Source organism: Clytia hemisphaerica, unplaced genomic scaffold (genome assembly GCF_902728285.1).
Source record: "Clytia hemisphaerica strain Z4C2 unplaced genomic scaffold, Clytia hemisphaerica genome assembly, whole genome shotgun sequence".
NCBI classification, from domain to species: Eukaryota; Metazoa; Cnidaria; class Hydrozoa; order Leptothecata; family Clytiidae; genus Clytia; species Clytia hemisphaerica.
In genome coordinates, this window is record NW_027104525.1 from 150,470 (window position 1) to 174,010 (window position 23,541).

The following is a 23,541-nucleotide window of genomic DNA, read 5'->3' on the forward strand; positions in this document are numbered from 1 at the left end:
TCTGTCGTACACAAACTCTAGGTGCAAAGGGGAGTAATGAGCATTTGAGGGGAGTATTATTCATCTTATTCATTTGTTTTTTTTTTGTTTGATCTTCGATTTTGCTTTTTCAACCCTTTTTACATTCTAGTACATTTCTTTCTACAGTTTAAAGTTAAAATAATAATAGAAGTTCATTCAAGCAAAGATTGAAGAAAATTAGCCAATCAAGAAAAAATAATGTAAGTATTTCGTCTCATCTATAAACTTTAGTTTCAACTTCAATTTCGTCAAAAAATAATTTAAACCATTTTAATCACCAACTAATCATTTTTTATTCTTTTAGGAGTACGATTTTCACTTGAAGACAACATGGAAATGAAGAAAGCAAAACTGGACTTATATCCCTCAGAATCAGAGATGTCTCCTCGTTCATTCAAAAACCATGCAGCATATTGGGCGCAGCTTTTCAATGGAGACCCAAAAATCAATAAACATTTTGAATGTCCATCACAAATTCAAATCAGAGATACCAAATTAGAGAAAGAGATTTTTGAATACCTTTCAAATGTTGTCCCTTCACTTTTAACAGAGAATGATGTTGGTGGGGTGCTACGCTACGTCACCAATACAGAGAAGTTTGAAAAACTGATTGCGCAAGAACTTGAATATTTCTTATGCAATAGCTATAATACAAAAGAGACTTTAGAGGAATTCAGTAATCCAACAAAATTTTGTGGAAAAGTCTTTGAATTGGGTGACCCAACTTACACATGCAAGTAAGGAAACCCTATGCTGCCCTATGATTCGTTATTCAGAATACAGTGTTAGTTTTGATCCAATTATTGAATAGGAAAATTTCTACATTCACTAGATTCTTCTATATTCACTAGATTCTTCGAAATTATTTGTTTTTAAGGGACTGTGCAGCAGATCCAACATGCGTGTTTTGTCACGATTGCTTTTTCAATTCTGAACATCAGCATCACAAATATAGGGTATTTTTCTTATTTGTTAAAAACATTTCGCCATACTACTGGTTATAGTTTGAAAGATTCTTTAAGTTTTTTACTTTAAAAAAATAGAATCGTTTTGAAGTGATGAATTTTGTTTGCTTTCAAGATTTTTAACTACCTGTTGCACTGAAGATAAAGCAGAAAAGGATTTCAGCATTAAATTTTATTGTTATTTTTTATTAATTATTAATTTATCAACTTCTTTGTTTTTAGCTACATGCATCATCAGGCACAGGTGGATACTGTGATTGTGGCGATGATGAAGCTTGGTCAACTAACCCAGCATGTAATAAACATAAAGAGGGCTTAGATGTGGATGAGGCTGCTGTAGGTTGCTTGTTGTACTCTCCTTTGTTAGAATTATCAAAGGCTCCCATCTTTCTCATTTATAAAATAAATAATGTAGTTTGGTATTGTAAAATCACCTTCTTCTAGTACTGATGGAATTATGTTTTGCTCTTTGTATTTTTGAAATGAAATACCCTCAATATAGTTATACGTTTTGTTTTTCCTCTCTTTTTTAAGGACCCTACAGAAAAGTTGCCAGAAGACTTAAAAAGAAGATCCATCTTCCTAATTCATTTTTTGATTCAATATTGTGTGGATTTGATCTGTTGGGAAGAAACTGATGAATTACCACACCCTTTGGTTGCAAGGTTTGAATTTCTAACTCAAAATGAAGAATAATTGTTCTCATTAAGAGTGAGCTTGGATGAAGGCATAATTTTTTACCTCTTCTCTCCTGTCAATCTTGACTTTTGATTTAAAAGTTTCTTGATTTTTTTTCATTTATATTGTAATACACCTTTATTGATAATACAGTATAGTATAGTTGCTTCAAAGAAAATTTACTAATTGGAATATACTAGTTAATTGTCAATATTTTTTCAGTGAGAGTGGTAAAGAAAACTTCATTGTGATGTTGTTCAATGATGAGTCACATACTTATGACGAAGTCATAGAAACATTGACTAAAACTGTACCAGGCTGTGGAAATAACCAAGCACTTCATTTTGCAACTATAGTTGATAAGATGGTATAACATAAAATATAATATAAAAAATTTCTCATTTATTCTCTTAATTATTCTTTGATAAGTGTTAAATTTTGGTTTGCTTGTGGAAATCTTTTTAGTGTTATGATTATTCTCTTTTGTGAGTGGCGTCCACATGATTGCCCACTTATTGTGAACACAACTCTTGTTGTTTTTCAAATTCAGTGTAATTCAATTTGTTAAATAATGAGCTTTTAATTTATCATTGTTTTGTTTTCAGGGAAGATCAGCAATTGTTAAAGGAAAAAAAGAAATCTGTACCGAAAAAGTAGCACTGTGTAGGGTAAGTAAAGCAAACCTCTTCAAATTGTTGAGTTAACATACTCAAAGTCTGTCTAGGATAATGTGAGTTAACTACTTTTTAGATAATTTATATTGGCTACTTTTTGCTAAAATCAATTCTATTAATTCTATATGGTAATGACTTTTTAACTTATTTAGGAATTGACATCGAGAAATAACAAAGACCCATTAAAATGTGAGGCACTGATACGAGATTTGGTGGCACATCAATGTGTAGCACAGAGCTTAATGAATTGGCTACTCAATACTGTAAACATGTCAGGTGAGCATCATTTATTCAAAATCTCACAATCCTTACTGATTGCTTTTAGAAAAAAAACCACCCTTAATTTTCAGCCCTACAGTGTAATTAAAGTATAATTTGCTGCACCTTCATCTATGACATAATTTTTGATAAAATTTTGAAAATAATTAGTTTTAGCATGAAATCTTTAAAGTTCAGTATTATTCTTGACTCTTTCTCTCGTCACCCTGGACTATTATTTTGCAAATAAATAGTCTTAGCATGAACTCTTAAATTGAGTATTATTCTTGACTCTTTCTCTCGTCACCTTCATTCTTAGATGGGCTGAGGCGTATATTGACTGTTTTGTCTACAAAACATTTGTATGGAAGACAGAGTTCGATACTAGAACAAGTGATCTCTGTAGATGTTCAATTGTGGAAAGGTTTACAAAGTCCTTTTTATTATATATTTTTTATGTCAATTCATTTAACAATAAGACTTAAAAACAATAATAAAGTCTGTCTCGATAAAATCTGCAACAGAGACAAAAAAGGCTGTGACTTACTTTTGAAAACATTTGAATTGAATAGCGGTTTTATGTTTGTTGAAAAGATATTCAAGAGTGGAATATTATCTAATAGAAAAAAATTCAAAAAAGTATATAGCCTTTTTTCGCCGTTGCAGATTATATCGAATTACTTTAAACCAATATGCAGATTTATCTAAGGAAATTTTCACAGGGTTGTTATTGTATGTCATCATACTGATAAAATAATTTTATCATCTGTATAATATATATTTTTTGATTTTAGCTGCAAGGCATGACACTCACCAGCTCTTCATGAATGGGTAAGTTCATTAGTGCCGGCAGCACTTTTTGAAAAAATTCAAACCAGCACAGTACTGAAAACTCTCATGATTCAGTGAAGGTTTTAATTGCTTATTCATGATATGCACCACTGGAGAGTCTTCTGAGATCTTTGAAAATCTTCCATCCAATACGTCCCTTAAAAAATAGAAAAAATGGCGTATTGGGTGGAAAATCTTAAAAGTTCTCAGAAGACTCTCCAGTGGTGCATATCATGAAAAGAAGCAAGTATCGCTTCCAATTGCAATAGTATATGTTAGACTTAAATACTTTTCTTTTAATACTGGCAACCATGATTTCATTGATTTTATTTTCATGTCATCATTATGCATTAGAGCTTTTGCTCAATTTATTAAAAAGGGACTCCAGATATAAAAGCTTACAATAGTTTTTTTAAAGACAGAGAAAAGAAAAGGGTGAGAATGATCCAATTATTAAATCAATTGTTTTTCTTTTTTTAATAGGATTCTGATGGATATGTATGGACGTCAACAATTTGCAATTACATTTTGCAAAGTAAGAAATTGAAATTTATCTAAAGAATCTTTTCTGAATCTTTTATACTATCTAGATTGAATTATAAAGCTTAAATATGACCAGGATAACCTAATTTTATTGTGATTTCCCATTTTGATTTCTTTTCGTAGAATTACAGTCAAATCATGAGTGAATTCATAAAAGATGACCATGAGCATTCTATATCGGTAAATATACTAAGGCATCGATTTTGATATTGTACACTGTAACTAAAATTTCATAAATATGATGGCTAAATATTTCATGTCTGATATTATTACTTTTAATTACTTGTTTAAAAATTTTAGACGTATGAATAGAGTTTTTTCTGCTGTAACTAAAGATTCCACAAGTGCAAGGGACATTATTTACATCATGTCTGAAATTTAACTTATTATTCATTCTTTTTATGTCCAGGTTGCTTCACTGTCAGTTCAAATTTATACTGTACCAACCATCGTAAGTTTTCTTACTAATTGATGTTTCAAATAAGAATGTACATGTTTGCATCGGTATTATAAGACTAAACTCTAAACGTTGGAAAATGAAAAAGCTTTAAACATCAATTTTGAGTTATTCATACATTGAATTTGGCTCAAAAAAAAATTATTTCAAGTAAGCTTTATTGAGTCAATCGTTAGTTTTGGACGCAATCGTACTGTAAGTAGTTAGATATGGGAAGTTTGATCTTCAATTTCTTTTTCTATACTTCAGGCACATATGTTATTGGAGGAACAAGGAGTTTTACAAAAATGTTTTTCTGCTTTTTGGAATGAACTCAAGCCTGCAATGAATTCAGGTATATTTCATTTTATCAGTTGAAAATAAATTTTTTCAGAAGGGATTTAAGCACACTGATTTAGTGTTCTTCTGTGCCCCTGATGTAAAATTGATAATTTTATGAATCTTTTTGTTAAACTACTTGGTGACCCACGAAAAAGTTTAAGTGTTTCCATTGATAACTAATATTGATAATGAATAACTAATAATTCTCAACTTCAGTTGAGTTAGAATCTGAAAATATGTGTGTGTCTGTCTGTGTGTGTGTGTATATGTCCCAAAACTTTGGGGCAGCCTGGCGACTTCAAAAATTGTTCGATTTGGCTGAAATTTGGCACACTTGTTCCTTGGGTGAATATCTGGGGGTGTTTTATTTCATTTTTTGAAAATTTTGATTTTTGGGGCCTGGGGACGAGTTTTTCGCCAAAACGAGGCTAAAACTTTGGGGCAGCCTGGAGACTTCAAAAATTGTTCGATTTGGCTGAAATTTTGCACACTTGTTCCTTGGGTGAATATCTGGGGGTACCTTATTCATTTTTTGAAAATTTTGATTTTTGGGGCCTGGGCACGAGTTTTTTGCCAAAACGAGGCTAAAACTTTGGGGCAGCCTGGAGACTTCAAAAATTGTTCAATTTGGCTGAAATTTTGCACACTTGTTCCTTGGGTATATATCTGGGGGTGTTTTTTTATTTTTTGAAAATTTTGATTTTTGGGGCCTGGGCAAGAGTTTTTCGCCAAAACGAGGCTAAAACTTTGGGGCAGCCTGGAGACTTCAAAAATTGTTCGATTTGGCTGAAATTTTGCACACTTGTTCCTTGGGTGAATATCTGGGGGTGCTTTTTGCATTTTTCAAAAATTTTGATTTTTGGGGCCTGGGAACGAGTTTTTTGCCAAAACGAGGCTAAAGCTTTGGAGCAGTCTACAGGCCTCCAAAATGATCGGATTTGGTTGAGATTTGGCACACTTGTTCATTGGGTGAATATCTGGGGGTCTACAATTGGGCCTATGAATGATTTGAAGCCACTGAAGTTGAGCCCAGTGCGTTGCGCACGTTCGACTATAATAATAATTTGTGAAGAGAATTTTTAAATTTGGTTCAGTTTTAAGCTTAGGAAACAAGCTCAAAAAACCGCTAAAAAGATCAATGAACGCACCCTCCAAACAGAATAAGTCGTATTTTAACTATTTCATTGCCTTTAATGAGCCATCAAACTGTTTTACCTTTTTGTAGATCATCCGGTAGCAGAAAAGATTTAACTTTATTTAAATACTTTATTTTATCTTTAGATCATGGTTGGCTTGATTTTCAACCATCGCAGGTCATCAAAGTTAAACGTGCTGATTTTATCCTAAGAGATATTGGGTAAGCTGATGTTCCAATAGGTATTTTTAGTGTTGCCTTTCGTGCCTTTCCATACAAACACTATTTTCGTAGTGGTTATCGAGCATGCATTATCGAACGTGCATTATATATTTCATTCATCCCTTTTCAAGGTATCTTCTCCGCAACAAACCAAAATGGAGTGACAAAATCAAAACGGAATTCTTGTTGGCATTTGATAAAATTGTTCAGCTTTTGAAAGCGATGCAGGTTAGAATTCACCAATTCGCGATAATATCATTTTCTCTGAAATTAATCTCTTTTTTAATTAATCTGTTTTAATGGCAATTTTAACCTTAAAATACATCATTGCACAAATTTATTTCTACTAACAGCCTGTGAATGGTGTCTGACATGACAGTCGCCCTTTTTAAAGGCTGATATCACGTGACTATAAACGGGAAAGAATAAATAATAAATACATTCAATTAAGCATGTTACCGACATTTGAAAAAAAATCTTTACCTATTTTTGGATTTGGCTTTCAGGGTATGGATTCATGTGAAAGGTACACGAAAAGTCATGTGACATACGAACCGAATTGGGAAAGTGGATTCAACCTACAGGTTTATTTGGTACCAATTATCGAGATGCTTCTCCACTGGACTTGTACAAATGTAAGAATAACATTTTTCTATTTTTAAACATTCCAAGGGTCAGACCTTTGGCTGTATATAAGTAGAGTTCATTTTTCATGGATAATATAATAGTCTAAATATCATATGTCTTGTATCGTATATATTATATCGCACCTCTTTTTTTAAAAAATTATTTCGTAGTTCGAAGTTTATAAAGTGGTGATGTTCAAATGTGTCACCGAGTTGATGAAAATATATCCGAAGTTGGATTTCAAAGTTGTCAATAATTCTTGTAAGTTAACATTTTTATGCTACTGCTATTACTTAAGAATGTTTTTGTAAAACCAATGATCCTTTACACTATCATTTGGTTGTAATAGCGAAATGATGACATAGGGAGAAATATTTATAAAAGCTTTATCAAAAAGCAGTGGTTAGTGGGGGGGGGGGGGGGATGGGACGGTCAAATAAACAATTGGTCAGTCTTAGACAGTAAGGCGTTCAACGTACTCCCTATCTGAGAATTTATTTGTTCTTAGGATTTGGCCAATCTTCAGCCTCCTGTTCTTATAAAAAAAGCGTGTACCTGTCGTGCATTATTCATCTGGACTGTCCTTCCAACGTGATAAGGTCTACTGATTCTTGTGGAGGTTTTCAATAATGAATCCATTTCTTTTTAGTGATTTGTGATTATGACGTTTCAAAGAAACTGGTATCTGTTCACTCACCATTAAGCAGGTTCATCGCAGGTTTGATACCGGCTGCTGTCAAGTTCTCAGATATCAACAATCTCAAAGAACTACTCCAGATCTACGATGGTTTGGTATATGAAACATTATAATCGAAGGACTTTCCTCTGTTTACGTCATAAAGTGTACTAGTTAAACTAGCGGCTGAGTCGCCAGTTTTAAAGTGGTAGCGTCACCCTAAACTTATAGTAACAATGTTTTAGGTTGTGAATTTTAGAAATTTAAGTTCTTCAACCTTGTCTATAAGAAAAAATGTCTATAAGTAAAGATTCGACCTCCTATCTACCGCGAAACCTCAAAATTTGAAACAATAAAATATAGCATTATATGTGTTCTTGATTTCCCCATTACAGCCCGAGAAAGACCGTTTGAAAACACAAGTCACTTTAATAGAAGCACCTCTGAGAACATTGGTGTTGATGGGACAAGAGTATGCTCAAATGTGGAAACGTAACGGTTATGCTATTCACCACCAAATCTTTTACTATCACAATGTCAAATTTGGTACTGAGATGTTCGACCGTGATGTTCTATTGGTTCAGGTAAGATTTGAATTATTAGTTACGCTGAATTTTTGAAAGCGAAAGTAAATATTGTATTTCTCAAACAAACTTTTTATGATAAAGGAATAAAGTCTGGGAATCTAAAAGTAGAAAATTTCCTTTCTTGTATTTCAAACTTGTTGCAGCATGCAAAGGCCAAAGTACAAACTTTTTTTCCAGCTATATGCCCAAAGATAGACAGTCTAAACGAACTTTAGCGCACATAGACACGTTTTCAACCTTTGACTATCAGTCTAGGTCGGTCGATTCTGGCTAAACCAGTACACCTCTTAATTTTGGGCCTTACTCATGTTTTCCTTTTAATAGATCATGGGATCATTGATGTCACCAAATCACTTCTTGGATGTTATTCTGCAAAAGTACAAGCTGCATGATTTCTTCAGGTATACGGTTTTCCTTTTCTTGAAACTCGACTATTTTCTAGTTTCTTGACCTTTAAAAGTTTAACTAATTCTTCTTCCTAATTTTCTAATATTTTCCAATGATCAATAGACCTTGCAGTGTTTTTTGTTTTTTAGTTCAAGTATGACAGGTGAAAAAGTTGAAGGCGAGGTAATTTTTAATATTTTTATATTGCATATTTTAATGTCAAAATCAATAACCCTTCCTTTTCGATTAAGCCAAAAAACTTCTACCTAAAATACTATAGTTGATTTCCATGTGTCCATGTGAAGTTATCACATGACTTCTCGTGCAATATTCGATATTTTACTTGTTCCGAGATTTTAGAAATATTTTTCCACGCCAAAAAGGCTCGGAAAAATATTTCTCGTATTACACTCGGAAGTCGTCGCATTAACTAGTACATATATTTATATTTTAATTTCAAAGTTAATAACTTCCTTCCTTTTCGATTATGCTAAAAACTTCTATCTTAGATACTATGGTTGATTTCCATTTGTAATAATACTTTGTTCTTTTTTTGCGTTTTAGACCATTGATAAAACTCGAATATTGGCTCATGAGTGTTTCCATCTACTGTATTTCATATTAGGTGAGACTTTTCAAATGATTTCTATTTAACTTTAAAAGCAAAAAAAAAGATAGCCGAATGAAGCACAGAAAGGTGATATTTAAAGTTACTAATGCGAGTTTTTATCCGAGTTAAACACTCTAAAACATATCTAAAAAATAGAACACTGCTGTATCCATTTGATAGTTTCAGGTTTTATAGTATACTATAGCTGTGTTTGTTGATATTGACGACGCTGTGGTGATCCTATTTCATATTCCCCATTTTATAGTGGAGAGATACGTAGTGAACTTGAGTGAAATAAGTGCAAGGGACATCTTACGTCGCGAAGTATGCCATCGATTGGCGCTTGGTCCGGCAACCAGAAGTTCACTAGTCAAGAACTTACCTTTCAAAGATCACGTAAGAGATTATCGTTTAGTTCTGTAATTAAACCTTGGGGGGAATTGTTTTTATATCCCGATTGGACATGATGGAAGTTGCTAATAGAATAATACCCTAATCATAATTTTTTCCTTATTTTGCAAATTGTAAAACTCCCCTACATTTTTTTGTCGAAACAGAAGAAAGTGTATAACGATAACGTTATCTTTCTTTTCTCTTTCAGGAGGATGATTCCTCGGTCGACGAACGCCTTGATGATGTTCTTCGAGATGTCTCTGAATACAAGTAAGAAATGGTCTTTTGATCGCATTTCATATACTCTTAAATATGGATTGGGTGTGCTTTAAACCTTGCTATTGACTGGGCTTTAAGGGCTTTAAATGATTTTCTTTTAAAAACCTATACACTCATTTTCTTTTTACTTTGCTTGTTTTAGGAGTCCAGGTCTTGATGGGAAAGGCACATACCAATTACGTGATGACTTGATGAAAACAACTTCCCAATACTTCCTCCATTATACGCGAAACGAACGAGCCAAGGTATTTAACATGATTTTTGGTACTTTGAAGTCTCTTTGATCAGTTGAAAAAGGGCAAAGGCAAATTGTTCAAATAAAGGAGATTCAAGTTATACTTATTCGAGTTACGGAGACTCCGCTGTACTAATATTCTTCAGGAGGTCGGGAGCTTTCAGTGCAGCTGTAGTGTTAAGAATCTCATCGCGCCCATTAAATCCTGAGACGTCTTTGAATACTTGTTTCCTCGCAACAGTCATCTCGAGCTTAAACGTTTCCTTGATTTTTTTCTGAGTGCCTAATAGTTTTTAATGGCTTAAATTTTGTTTTTATTATCATCTCAGTTTGTGGAACAGAAGAAGAAGCACGCCAAGTTATTTCCAAACATGAAAGGTAACTATTTACATTTTTTTCTTCCAAATTAATTTTGCTTAATTTTTAAACGATTTTGACCAAATTTGAAGGATGAACTCGTTTTTTTTTGTCTGATACAGATGTCAGATACATTTTAATTTCCAACTTCCATTGTTAATCTTTTGCTTTTTTTAGAATATGAGTTGACTGACCTTCCGGAATGGAATCCGTTATTTCAAAATATTCTTCGAGTTTTCGAGTGTGATCGAATGGATTATATATTGAGATGCGTCCTCAAAAATCCTGACCATTTCGGGTCTGAAGAAACAGTCGAACTCGTAAGTATAGCAACAATAAATGTGGTTGATAGTGGATGTTACAAATTGATTGAAGTCGAGCAGACCTTTTTTCACTGCCTCGAATATATTTAAGAAGAAACCTCTGTATTTTGGCATGTATTATTTTTATGTCAAAAAACTTACTTTGGTATATCAAAATCTGAAAAAAATTTAGCGATATAGCCACTCCCTTTCATAAATATTCCGCAGAACTCTGCAACTACAAATCAGTTAACCCTTCATAAAACTTTTTTCTTACCTAATATCCTTTAGGCGTTGTTCATCGTTGGTACTGGTTTAATCGAAGCTAAAAGACACCCTTCAAAACTACCCAACTTCCTACCCATGCTCTCGAAGCCGATAGAGGAAGGTATGTAAAATGGAAGCTTGCAACTGCCTCTATAATGATCCAAATAGTTTACCTATATCCCCTATATTGCTCTCTTATGTTTTAAAGATTTTGTATTTTGATAGTTGCAAGACAATTCTGAACATCTGAAATTATTAATGCTGAGACAACCATTTTTTTCTGAATTGTTTTACAGGTAAAAATATCAAGAACCTTCTTGAAGAAATGTTGAAGAGTGGAAAACATTCAGACTCTGGAATTTTCAAATGGGTCATAGAGGTACTGAAAATACCCCTTTTGTCCTTACTCCTATCGCAAGTTTCCTGTTATATATCACGGACTTCTTAAATAAAGCTGTTTGTGAACAATTATGATACATTTTTTTCTAAGCTCGCCCATACTTTCATTCGGAATTTTGATCACACGGACTGACTTTTTATTCAAATCGACTGTAAATCTATAACCCTGTATCGTACGGATATGAATTATTTTTAAGAATATTTCTGACTAAAAAGGCTAGTTGGACTGTTTCAATATAGCGCTGGAACCACTCACTAAAGACTAGCTTGATTTCATAATTTCACTATTTTCAACATTTTCAGTTGTTACGACAAGCACATCCAGACGAAGATAATCTCACCATGGAGTTGGACCAAGATAACAACAAAGAAGCGGAGGAAACTGAACGGCTATTGAGGAAGAAACGAGCTCAAGAACAACGTGCTAAAATGATGGCCAAAATGAACAACATGCAAAAAGCTTTCATGCAATCACACCAAGGGTTTTTCTCAGAGGGAATGGACGTTGGGTAAATGTTGCTTTTAATCAGGCTACGTCATAACTTCCTCCTTTTCGGGCGTAGAACTCCTACTTTGAGTTGCTCAAGAGTAAAGCCTGAAAGCCTGGAGCTGTTTATCGTGTAGACTACTTTAAGTTTCCTCTTGAAATATTTTTAAGAGTATGATATGGAGGGCAAGTGAGTGGAGTATGGTAGGGTGGTAAATATGTCTATGGAGAGTTTCTCGTTTGTAGAGTGAATATTAACTATTTGACCAAAATTAATTAATTGATCTCACTATTGCGGCTTTCCTGGTTTGTGGCTCTTTATAAGCTTCAAATCAAGAAATCAACTCATTTCCATCGTTTTCTACGCGTAGCTCTCTCTCTTCACATTTTTCATAGTGAATTGTTATATCTTCCCAGTAAAGCTCTAGGAGTTGTCATAGCGGGCAATCGTCCGCCGGAGGTAATATTGTCTCGGGGCAATCGTCCGCCGGGGAATAGTGCAGAGGACAACACTGTCCGGATGGTGATTTTCCTGTCAGCCTAATAACGTTTAAGCATAGTTGTGTACTATGATGTATTCCTTTTCTTATAGCGATGAAACTGATGGAGCAAGTATCATCAGCCCCTCCACATTCCCTGTTGTGTTGGGTTCCAAATGTACGGTAACCGATTCCAGCATTGGAAGTGATCCTGTACAATGTATATTATGTCAAGAAGAACAATCTATTGATAACGATGAAAAGATGTTCTTGATGACTTGCTTCCAACAAAAATCAAGTGTTTTCAATAAGTCAGGAACTAAACCAAATAGTAGGGATGTCAGTCAGATTACAGCCGAACTTAACGGTGTGACCATGACTCACGTTAGCAGCTGTGGCCACATTCTCCACAGTGAATGTTGGAATAAATTTTACACTACCATTAAGGAGAGATATCGATCTTTGGCAAGAACAAGATCTATTGATGTCTTGCAATCAGAGTATCTTTGCCCTCTTTGCAATTCCTTGTGTAATACTGTGTTACCAATATTACCGAGGTTGGAAGAAGAGAAAAGGTGAGTAAAGGCCTGTCTCCGCTTGTGTGCGCTGCGATCGCACTTTTTGAGCAAAGCTACCACGCTATTGGTCAAAAGAAAAATGAAGCAATTCCATTGGCGCGATCTGACGTAACGGTTGAAAAAAGTTAAAATCTGTTCAACTTTTTTTTCGAGGGCGCGCTACATTTTCATGACGTAATCTTTTTTCCAAGCAAAAAGGATTGAAGCTAAAAGGTGCGATTGCAACGCGCGCAAGTGGAGACCGGCCTTAAATAGACTAAATTCTGGTCTTTAAGTTCGCTCTCATCTCAAATTTTGGATTCATTTTGATAGATCTTGCGGTATTTTATTTTGCGAATTGACGCAATCGGAATTTTACAGATACCTAAATGGAATCCACATAGAATCATTTCATTAAGAATCTTTCAAAAAGCTCAACATGCTCTGCATTGACTTCGCTTCAGTCAAATATCTTCCTTTATTCTTTATTTTAGCGAAGATAGTTTGGAATTGAGTTTGAGCGAATTCCTGTCATACGTTGATAAATTCTCTTCAGAACTTTCGACTTTACCGAAAAAGAAAGGTTGGATTTATCTCTTTTTACATTTTGTCTTTCTATTTCCTTGCTGAACATGCGGCGTTCTTAATCTAGACGTCAAGTTGTTGAAACATAAGAAATAAATAATAAAATAAAACGATAAATCTGAGAGATAGCTCAAAGAGATTTCAGTGAAAAACGCTAAATTTTATATCCCCTTTTACATTATTTTCCTATTTTGTATAATAATAAAAGAATTTCGTAAAATCTTGCATTATTACAGACAACGTCAAACCCATTTATACTATTCGTCGGTCTCCCGTTAGTTAGTCGGTATGTTTGCAAGGCTTTTTTGAAATAATTATGTTCTTTTTAACAGTGGAAAAGGAAGACCGTAAAACCAAATCCCGAAGCTTCATATCGATGGGTGTTCGAATGCTACAAAGCTACATCAGGTGAAATCTTCATTAATGCCTTGCGGCCCGAAGGCTTCCCTTTTTTTATAGCAATCTATCCTAAGGTACGGGTGGGCGCCATTTTTTCTCCTTCGTGCCGTAGTTCGAACTCTTTTTTATACCTTCCGAAAGAAAGACACAAGAAGAGGGTTCCTCAAACTCTTCAAGTGATCAGGATTTTTTCCTTTTTTGAATTTTCAACTTTAGAAGCATATTTGCCCGATTTGATTTGGGAATTTATTCCCCTTCCGCACAAAGCATGCAATAATTATAATCTGTGATTCGGAAAGACAGAATACGTGAATGGCAGATTTGCAGTTACACGTTTTTTTTATAAGAACATCCAAAATTTTTGAAGCCTTGGGATGTTCTTAACTTTTTGAGTTTTAAGCCTAAAAATGTTCTTAATATGGTCTTATTTTCGCAATTGTTTTGAATATTTTTGACCATTTTTTTTTTTGAAATCGGGTGCTTTAAGGTCCACAAAGCCTTAAAATGCTCTTAATTTGTTCTTAACATTATGGCCATCGAAGCCTTATGTTCTTATATAGTTTGTTCTTATAAAAAACACGTGTAATGATATTAACCACATCTGGGTCTCCATCATCCGCAATGGAACATGTTTAATCGATGGATATTTTTTTAAAGGGTTGCTGAATTGGAACAAAATGAAAACGTGATGGATATGTTCCCGAAAAAACTAATGCAGGTATTCCTCTGCTCTCATTTTGACCTCTGACAATATCTTCCTAATCGTGTTTTAAAAGTATTATTTTTTACTATATTCTATTAAACAGAATCATAACTGTACTACAATCCGCTTAAGTAAAAGCTCGAAATTGAGAACTATACTACTATTCTACCACTACAAAAAGTCTTAAGTGAGCCACAGGCTAAGAAAACAATCTTTGTTAATGTTAAGTCCCTGTCTTAATGTACTGAGTGTATATACTTTCATTTACAAGAATAGTATCACACTGAATAAATTGAAGAATGGTCACGAAAGTTTGATGATACAAATGACTGATGAAAGAAACGATTAGAGTATATTAAATTTCGCGTGGATTAATTTTCTTGATTTTCGCGAATTTTTGCCGTTTTCGCGAACATTGATTCTGACGAAATATTTAAAATCTCAAAATTGGGGGAAACCCTTATGAAAGCCGGGCGAAAATTTTAGATACCCGATTCGCGAAGAAAAGTCCACGCCAAAATAAATCCACTTAAGGTAAGTAGTGGCTTCATGATGAAAGAAAAACGTTTCTTTAAAATTTGTTTATATTCTACAGCTGGACGCATTTGACGAAAACAGTGGACAAGCTATACCTTTAAGTTGGATGGTTTTTTCTTTCACCCTTCAAACGCTTGGTAATAATTTATTCTTTCATGCAATGCATTTTCGTTTTGATGGCAACTACAGCAATGTATCGTTTTGTATGGGCCGCAAGTTTTTTTGAGCTGGGCAGAACCACATATATCTTATGGAGCTATCCTAAGCAACGACATTTGAAGCAAAATATTGAGCCATCTCTTCTGAGTAGACCACACAGTAGTAGACCACAGTTCGGCACCGGTAATTTATTCGATCAGAACAAACACCTGACAAGGCGGAAAATTAAGAGGCGAGAGAATGGTCTCGATTGATCAAATTGCCGGCACCGAACCGTGGTCTACTTATTAAAGAAAGTGTATTATTTGCTTTAGCATGGGACGAAAATCTAGTGTTTTATATAAGATCTCTGTGGGCAGAACCTAGCATGTTTCACATGCCCTATGTGAAAATTTTATAAATGTTTTCAAGGTTATTGTATAGAAAATGTTTACTTTGCCTGGTTTTAAACCATGGCCGAACATTTGATTTTTATATGTAAAACATACACAGAGTTGCGAAACTGACTTAAAAAACACTTTTCCAAACTTTTATTATATCAGAATGTATACACCGAGAAGGAGGGACGAACATGTTCGAAGAAATCTTGGAGCGTGATTGGATGTTTTTTTACGCTTTTGTGCAATATCTCTCCTCCACAGCCATGGCGACAGTGTATGAACCCATACAAGAATACGGAACAGAAGTCTTCAACTGTAAGTTGCGAAAAATAATTTCATAGAAATCGTCGAACATATATTTTAGCTTTCTCTTGCCTCTTTCCTCTTGCCTCTCTTGGTAGTCATTAGTTTCTTTCATGATAGATCTTTTTATAAGTTACGTCATAGTGGGCACCCCCCAGGATTCTGGGGGGTGGGGTTGACGATTTTCAATTTTTTTGAATCAGGTGGGGGTTGTTTTGAAGCAATATACTAAAATGACAACTTGTTACTGACAGAATTTTATTTAATGTACCTTATTCATTTAACTATGAATCAGGGTGCACAAAGTTGTCTAGGTGATCGTTTCGAATTGAGACAATTTATGTATTTGACATTACTTCTAAAGAAGAAAGCTAGTTCAACCTTGTTTAGCTAATTGTTTTTGACAAAACTCCAAATTTCGTTTGCAACTCTCTGTGTCTCTATGATCTGGTCCCAGACTTTCCGTCTTCTGCTTCAAAATATCCTCGAAGATTGGCAACGCCTCCTTATAATCACGAATTTTAGCATAGCAGAACGCAAGAGTATTTTTACTATTCAAGGTATCTATGTGACCTGGCCCAAGAGTCTGGCTACGTTTGTCTACAATATCCTTCATAATTGGTATAGCTTTGTCATGCTTATCTTGTTTTATAAAATTATGTCCCAAGTTATGTTTACTTGTTAGTGTTGTTGCATGGTCTGGCCCTAACAAAGAAGTCTGTTTTTCTACAAGTTCTTGAAAAAGAACGACTGCTTGCGTGTAATTTCCAATATTTTGATAACAGAACGCCAGATTATGTTTCCTCAGTATCGTGTCCTGGTGATCGGCCCCGAAAAACGACGTCTCTTTTTGAATCAGGTCCTCGAACACGGGGATTGCATTTGAGTATTCTTCTTTGTTGAGATAACAATCAGCTAAATTATTTTGACTCGTGTATGTGTCTTTGTGAGTTGGACCGAGTTCGGCAACTCTTGTTTCAAACACCTCCTTATAAATCGGTGCAGCTTGACCGTAATCTCCTTTGCTGATGAAACAATAAGCCATTCCGGACATCGACGCTAAAGTGTCCGGATGGTTCGTTCCTAAAACGGATTTTTGTTTTTCAACCAATTTTTTATACACCTCGATTGCATCACTGTAATGTCCATCTTGCAAATGATGTGAGATGGCGTTATCGAGTTCTTCAAATTCTGTGTCGGTTAACGCTTGATTTTCCATATTCAAACTTCAATATATATCTTGAGGACTAGAGGTCTAGTCATATACGATTTCTCTTCTCTTTTCTCTCTTGTGCAATATAGGTACAAAATTGTTTGATTGTTTAAAGTAAGAGTTTGAAATCAAAATTTGTGTGAAGTGGTTTAAAAAGTTCTATTTTCGATTGATAAAAAGTGTTATTTTTGATTGAGCATTGATAATGCTTTCAACTTGATCGAGTCGAGTTTTATTCATGTATTCAACATGTGAGTTTCATTTATGTACTAAGAACTATGAATAATACATCGAAGCTTGTCTGCTAAAAAAGTGTTCACAAGATCGGCCTCCAATACGACCTCAACTCGTGGTTAGACCCATTACCCCCAATTAAGTAGCTCGGGTATCCCCGAAAGAAAAAGAAATAACTCGTAAACCTGAAGGAACAGAATAATAACTCGAAAGCTTAAACGGAAGGAAAATAACTCGAAATGTAAATAGAGTTAAATGAATAGAGTTAAGAAAAGGGAAAATAACTCGAAATTTTAAAGGAAATGAAAAACCGAGTTGAAAAAGGGAAAATAACTCGAAAATTTAAAAGCATGAAAATAACCCGAGCAAAAATGACGTCATAATTCGGTTTCTTCGTAGCTCTGTTTTTTTACCTCATTCAATAGTATTACTCGGGATTTCCGAATCTCTCCAGGTAATATCATTCAATCGTTCTCTTTCATCTTATTTTCCAGTCTTTTGTGACGAGAACAGTGACTTCACATTGAACAGTGTTGATGTGTTCGGATTGATGGTCAGTCTACGTTGCTTGTTGTCTACCTGTGGTCACATCTTCCAAGAGAAACAACCCAACTTTATGAAAATCAAACAAAACCAAATGAATGATGTCATCTTTAAAGTTTGTTTCGTTGCGCAATACGTTAAAGCTTTGTTACAAACACCTGGTTTACACGAAGATGGTATGTTTTTTTGTGCTATCTGATTTGGCTTGTCTGTAAACACACCCGACATTTACGGAAATTGCAAAAATAATTTTGCCGTACTACTATTTATTTTACGCCATATATGTGATAAGTTACAGACACGCTGTGTACAAGCTGAGTAGATTTGGTCAACGTATAATGCACATGCACCCAGTTGAATCAGGTTGAAAAAGTAGAGTTCTAATGAATTAAAAAGTTACATTGGGTAAATTTTCTTTGGAGAGGCCATTTTTATAACAATTTACAGAGGGTCCTTCACCACTGATTATTAGTTTATAGAAATCATTTCTTTGGAGAAACATAGTTACATTCTATGAGCCTAAAATTCTAAGTGTGTACTTTGTTTTAAAAGAGGTCTAAGATTATGATCTGCATTTGTCTCGTCAAATCATGATTAAAATACTGATTTAGCAATGAAATATTTCTAATTCCTTTTCACAGATCAAATGCAAGAAGGAGAAAATGAAAGTGGACAGGATGATGAAAATGTTGAATATCTGGTGAAAGCATGGAAATATGTCCAATCAATGATCGGGTAAGATAACATCAATTCTCATAGAAGTAAAACTACCTCGGCAAAGAAGAAAGGTCTATAGTGAATTTTTCGGTCAAAGTTTATGTTTTTTTTATTAGCTCAAAGCTGTTTTAATTCTCATTTTTCAGACCCGACAATCAAGTGGTTAATGGTCATGTGTTGAAAGAACGTGTGACGTCATCATTGTTACCATTCCTTCGATGTTCAGCCATCTTCTTTCACCTTTTGGTGGGCGTGTCAATGCCGGAAGATTTGAAATTAAGTATGTCATCTTCCCTTTTATTGGAACCAATATAGAATTGGCGAATGCGGAATTATCATCAATACTGCGATAATCGGATATTTCAATAGACGATGCATAAGGATCCTACCGGGTCTATGGGAAGGAAAGTGTCATAAACCTCAAATATAATTTTCTTTAGAAACGATGACTGATTCATTGGAGATGTCTTCGTTGTTGAGATACATGAACTTACCAACGAATTTGTCTGAAGCTTTGTCATTCGATAAATTATTCAATGACCCAACCATCAAGCTAATGGTCGACAGGTATTCAATTTTATTGCTCTGTGAAAAAAATGATGAGAAAAAAAACATTCTTTCATAGGATATCAACAGATAGATCGTTCGAATACCTAGAATGAGCAGAAACTTCGTAACTCGAATTTCGAAATAGGCGCCGTACATAAAATCACGAAAATTTAAAATATTCAATTTATTCTAAGAAATACGGGTTATAAGTAGATTAGCTTGTTTGACCAGACACCTGATGAAAGTATTTGCTTTCAGCACGCTTTTTTTCAACTTCCATACTACATTTCAAAAATTTAGTATAATGATTGATATTCTTTACCCTTCAGATGGTGCAGTGACATCCGAAGAGAACAACTCAAACTCGTCAGACCGTAAGTTCTGATTTTATTCTTTCTTTCTCTTGGTGTTATTCAACAATTTTACAGATGCCTCACAAAAATGCGGGAGAGCCCCAAGTCGGAAAAATTTCCCGATAATCCAGTTCTTCCAAATCGGGAAATCGGGGGAATTTTCCCTCGAAATCCGATTTTGTCGGAAATTGGGGAAATCGGGGAATTTTTCGTCCTAATTTTCAAAATCAGAATTTTTTTTCAGGAAATCGGAAAATTTTTAGAAATGCGGGAGATGCGGGAGAAAATCTTGAAAATGTGGGAGAAAACGTTGGTATGCGGGAGTCTCCCGCCCAATGCGGGAAAGTTGACAGCTATGATGCATCGCTTTGATATTCGATTGAAATTATAGGGACATAAATTCGTGAACTTGCTCTAGTGTAGTATAGTCTCTCAGCATAATACTCAAAGCATAGGTTTCTGCGAAAGTTTTCGCAAATTTGAGAAGAAATTTTTTATATATACACAATTTATTTATTTTTTCTTCAGGATAAAAGATTGTTATTTATCATCGAGACGTCTTGTAGACCTCCCTGAGCAGTACAGTACACTTATCAAGAGAGCATCCGGGTTCAAGTATGCTGATATTAAATTCCGATGGTTATTTTTGCTGTTATTAATATATTATTTATGACATTGATTCAGGAGACTCCTTAAGTATGAATGAAATATCCACATCGTTAAAGATCTTAAACACCCTTGTAACAGTGACCTGATTAGATCCGCCCCAGTGGATGATCCGATGAGAAATATTGCCAAAAATGGCCTAACTTTAAGTAAACTCATACTCAATTGAAATTCTATAACCTATTCAAAATTTGGAAATTTATGGTCTTACACCGGCCACCGGTATTAATTTTGGCAAGCCGGTCAAAATCGAAAAACAAACATATTGATAAATTCTAGGAAAAAAAGACTCACCAAATATACTCAACAACTCTGACTCGCACAACTATAACTCGATAACTCACTGGGGTGAGAGAGATTTTCATCGGTGTAGGGAACTTCAGACTCAGTTGATTTTTTATAGCTACCCCGGTAGAATTCAAAATGAGACAGAGGTGTTTCTAAGGAATAAGTAACTAAGTAAGTCCGCGACCGCAGTCGGAGGCGACCCGAAGGCTCCTCTTTCGATAGCTATCTACCCGAAGGTCGGGGAGGGCGCCACTCTTTCTCCCTGGATTTCTCCACTTATCCTTGATCCTTCTCTTAGTTGCTGAGCATCAAGCAGAGAGGCATCAAGTACCATTTTGGGAATCTTTGGTATGACCCGGCTGGGGGTTGAACCCACAACCTTGCGAACCGTAGCCGGATGCTCTACCACTGTACTACGGTCGCTCTCGCTTTTTAAGGAAAAGCAGCCTTACACTATTTGAAAATTCTGGTTCCTTACGATGAGAGATTGTGAGAACTATGACTCGCACAACTATAACCTGAAATTTATTCTCCTTTCAAATCACAAACCCCTTACCTTATAAACGACACTTTTTTACGCAAATTTCATTTCTTTGACTTCATTCCGTTTCTCTTCAGATGCCCGACAGTAGGAGATACAAGCCGTTCACCAGCCTTGTGCCTCATCTGTGGTGAAATGATTTGTAGTCAATGTTATTGTTGTGTCAATGAGAAAGGGATGCCAAACCAATCATTTGGTGCCTCTGCCGTTCACATTCAGCAATGCGGCCAGGGCGTTGGGGCGTTCCTTAAGATCAGAGACTGTGAAATTTATTTACTGTACAATCAGAGGAAGGGCGTTTTCATAGCAGCGCCCTACTTGGATTCCTATGGTGAACCAGATCGTGGATTTCAGTAAGTTTTCTTCTTTTTTCTTGATTAAGGTAATTTCTATTGAAAGCATTCTAAGGTCCCAAATAAGCCTTTTAAAGGACGTCTTTTTTACCATCTTCATACACAGTATATTTAAACACAAGAAAGAGCAAATTTGAAAAGATTCTTATGCTACTTTTGCTCTTTGTATGTCATCTATAAGATGATGTCTTTGTTAAGATTAGCATTTTTTAGGTCTCACAGTCAAAAGTTAAGCTAAACATACTGAGCCGAGGAAATTTTCTCAAAGTAGACACCAAAGACAAGGGGATGAAAATATAAACCAGATTTTTTGATTTGATTACCAAAGTCTTAAAAACGCCTTTTCTTTATTCTCAGCCGAGGCAATCCGTTGTTTTTGGACAAAGGAAGATACGAGAGGATACAGAACTATTGGTTAAAACATAAAATACCTACCACTATTGTTCAAGCTATGGAAAAGAATCGAAATTTGCTTGCTTTTGATTGGAATATGATTTGAAGATGGTAGATTACAAGAGGGGATATGGAAAGAAAAAGTGATGCTAGCATTCGGAGCTTTCGCTTTGGATTCAGTTGTAACCAACGAAAGGTACCTCGTGAGAAAACTACAATAGAGGTGTTGAAATGTGTGATTCATTTCACGGTATTTATGCGCGAGGTCGTTGATTTATCTGCGCAGTAAGTACTCTTTCACATAACTTTGCAGCGTGAAAATTACCTAATGGTGGATCAAATAAGCTTCCGATTTCCGGACCAAGTAAAATTTTCAGTGACCATCTCCAATTAGAGTTTGCTGTTCTATATGGCCTATCAACTGAATATCAACAGGAAAAAAAAACAAACTAAACATCTAAACTTTGGGGATGACCTGGAGTTTTTATAAGATACTTCATTAATTGGTCATTTGAAGTGATAGGCATGACGCGTTCTTTAGAAAAAGTAACAAAATTGTTTTATTACTGGTTAACGACCAACCAAATCAAACAAGAGCTTGTAAAAACTCCAGCTTGTCCCAAACTTTGAGACGTGGATTCATTTTTACGGCGCTTCGTTTTGGAATGTTGATTATAATTATTTTAATTTGAAAAACATCCTAAATTTTAACAACGTTTTGAGGAAGATTATGTTTGCTTTCTTTTTACCTTTATAAATTTGTTTTATTTATTTTATTGCAAAGTTATTATAATTGATTGATGTTAGTTTGTATATAAGAAATTGTCCCCACTGTAATACGTGGCTTTTTTGACGATAGATAGACTTCATATTGTCATGTTGAAGGTCAACAATATCGAAAATAAAAGAGGAAACAAAGCTAGGACTTGGGCCATTTACCACATCTTATGCAATGCCACCACCACTTTTGACATGTAGAAACGGTTATCAATCGGTATAGATTTGATTTCAAACAGCTGTTATTCCTGGTCATTTTCCTAAAAGCTTTTTCTTAAGGAATAACAATAACGATTTAGGTAATAGAAGTTCTTGAATCAAGTCGTTTCCCCAGAGTCTCGAACGCATTTTTTTTCACGAAAAAGGATTCTTTGTATCTCTCGGTTATTTTTATCTCTAGGGATGACTTATTTTTAGAAGAGGACGTCTACACATTTTTTATAAGCAACCAAGTTGCTAAGACTCGAGCCCTCAAATCAGCCATTTTTTTAACTCCAAGCGGATTTTATTGAAACTACTTTCTTTTTATGTCTCAGGGGACATAATCACCATGGTAATTGTTTGAATACGAGGCAAGTGATGTTCGTGACGTAATTTGTGTAAAAGGTCTATTGATTTACAATGAAGTGAATACCTGGGGGCACTCATATGATCTGGACTAATGTTTCTGACAAATTCAAAATAATTGTAAAAAAGAAAGGTTTTTGCTTCTCGTTTGTTTGAAAAAGGTTCTTTTGTCTGATAATTACAGCTGACAAGAATAATTTTCTCATTTTTTCTTTGAAATAGAAAATTTCCAAGCTTCTTCTTTTCACGCAGATTTACAGCTGAGAAATATAGTGCACTATAACTTATAAGAATTGGGTAAATCAAGAGAAAATGCGCTGAAAGGGTACCTTTTCAGCCATATTAAACTGCAATGTAAGGGTACGATTTTGAAAAGCAGATTTTGCGCGGGACATATCGTCGATTCGAAATTTTCCCCGATAAGGTTCTTTAAGGAACAAGGCAAAAACTTCTTTTGCAGAGATGTTCCTGGCAATGTGGGATTTTTTCTAGACAAACTTTACTTTTCCAGCTGAAAATTTGGAGCTGTTCCGA

At 34.8% G+C, this 23,541-nt stretch overlaps 1 protein-coding gene across 1 annotated transcript; it reads left to right on the forward strand.

The window, feature by feature from the left end:
- The first annotated feature begins 128 nt into the window (after nucleotides 1-128).
- Nucleotides 129-22,099, forward strand: LOC136822023 (E3 ubiquitin-protein ligase UBR2-like). The gene is made up of 45 exons (XM_067078243.1): nucleotides 129-221; nucleotides 326-758; nucleotides 899-977; nucleotides 1,209-1,322; nucleotides 1,521-1,651; nucleotides 1,887-2,031; nucleotides 2,270-2,332; nucleotides 2,491-2,614; nucleotides 2,916-3,020; nucleotides 3,391-3,427; nucleotides 3,911-3,962; nucleotides 4,094-4,150; nucleotides 4,380-4,421; nucleotides 4,677-4,761; nucleotides 6,030-6,105; nucleotides 6,237-6,333; nucleotides 6,612-6,740; nucleotides 6,903-6,993; nucleotides 7,382-7,524; nucleotides 7,804-7,992; nucleotides 8,320-8,396; nucleotides 8,532-8,565; nucleotides 8,947-9,007; nucleotides 9,258-9,388; nucleotides 9,594-9,655; nucleotides 9,807-9,909; nucleotides 10,229-10,277; nucleotides 10,434-10,576; nucleotides 10,850-10,946; nucleotides 11,122-11,204; nucleotides 11,528-11,733; nucleotides 12,304-12,765; nucleotides 13,242-13,330; nucleotides 13,665-13,740; nucleotides 14,389-14,449; nucleotides 15,030-15,108; nucleotides 15,673-15,825; nucleotides 17,755-17,979; nucleotides 18,445-18,538; nucleotides 18,667-18,800; nucleotides 18,961-19,087; nucleotides 19,399-19,443; nucleotides 19,951-20,037; nucleotides 20,995-21,270; nucleotides 21,628-22,099. The coding sequence occupies exons 2-45, from the start codon at nucleotides 352-354 to the stop codon at nucleotides 21,767-21,769; spliced, it is 5,262 nt and encodes a 1,753-aa protein (XP_066934344.1). The 5' UTR covers nucleotides 129-221; nucleotides 326-351; the 3' UTR covers nucleotides 21,770-22,099.
- Nucleotides 22,100-23,541: the final 1,442 nt, after the last annotated feature.

Excerpts from the sequence above, each read along its gene's own strand:
- LOC136822023 (XM_067078243.1), top strand. The coding sequence starts at position 352 with ATGGAAATGAAGAAAGCAAAACTGGACTTATATCCCTCAGAATCAGAG. Across the intron at positions 9,389-9,593 it reads ACTTACCTTTCAAAGATCAC|GAGGATGATTCCTCGGTCGA; the intron begins GTAAGAGATTAT and ends TTTCTCTTTCAG. Across the intron at positions 20,038-20,994 it reads AAGAGAGCATCCGGGTTCAA|ATGCCCGACAGTAGGAGATA; the intron begins GTATGCTGATAT and ends GTTTCTCTTCAG.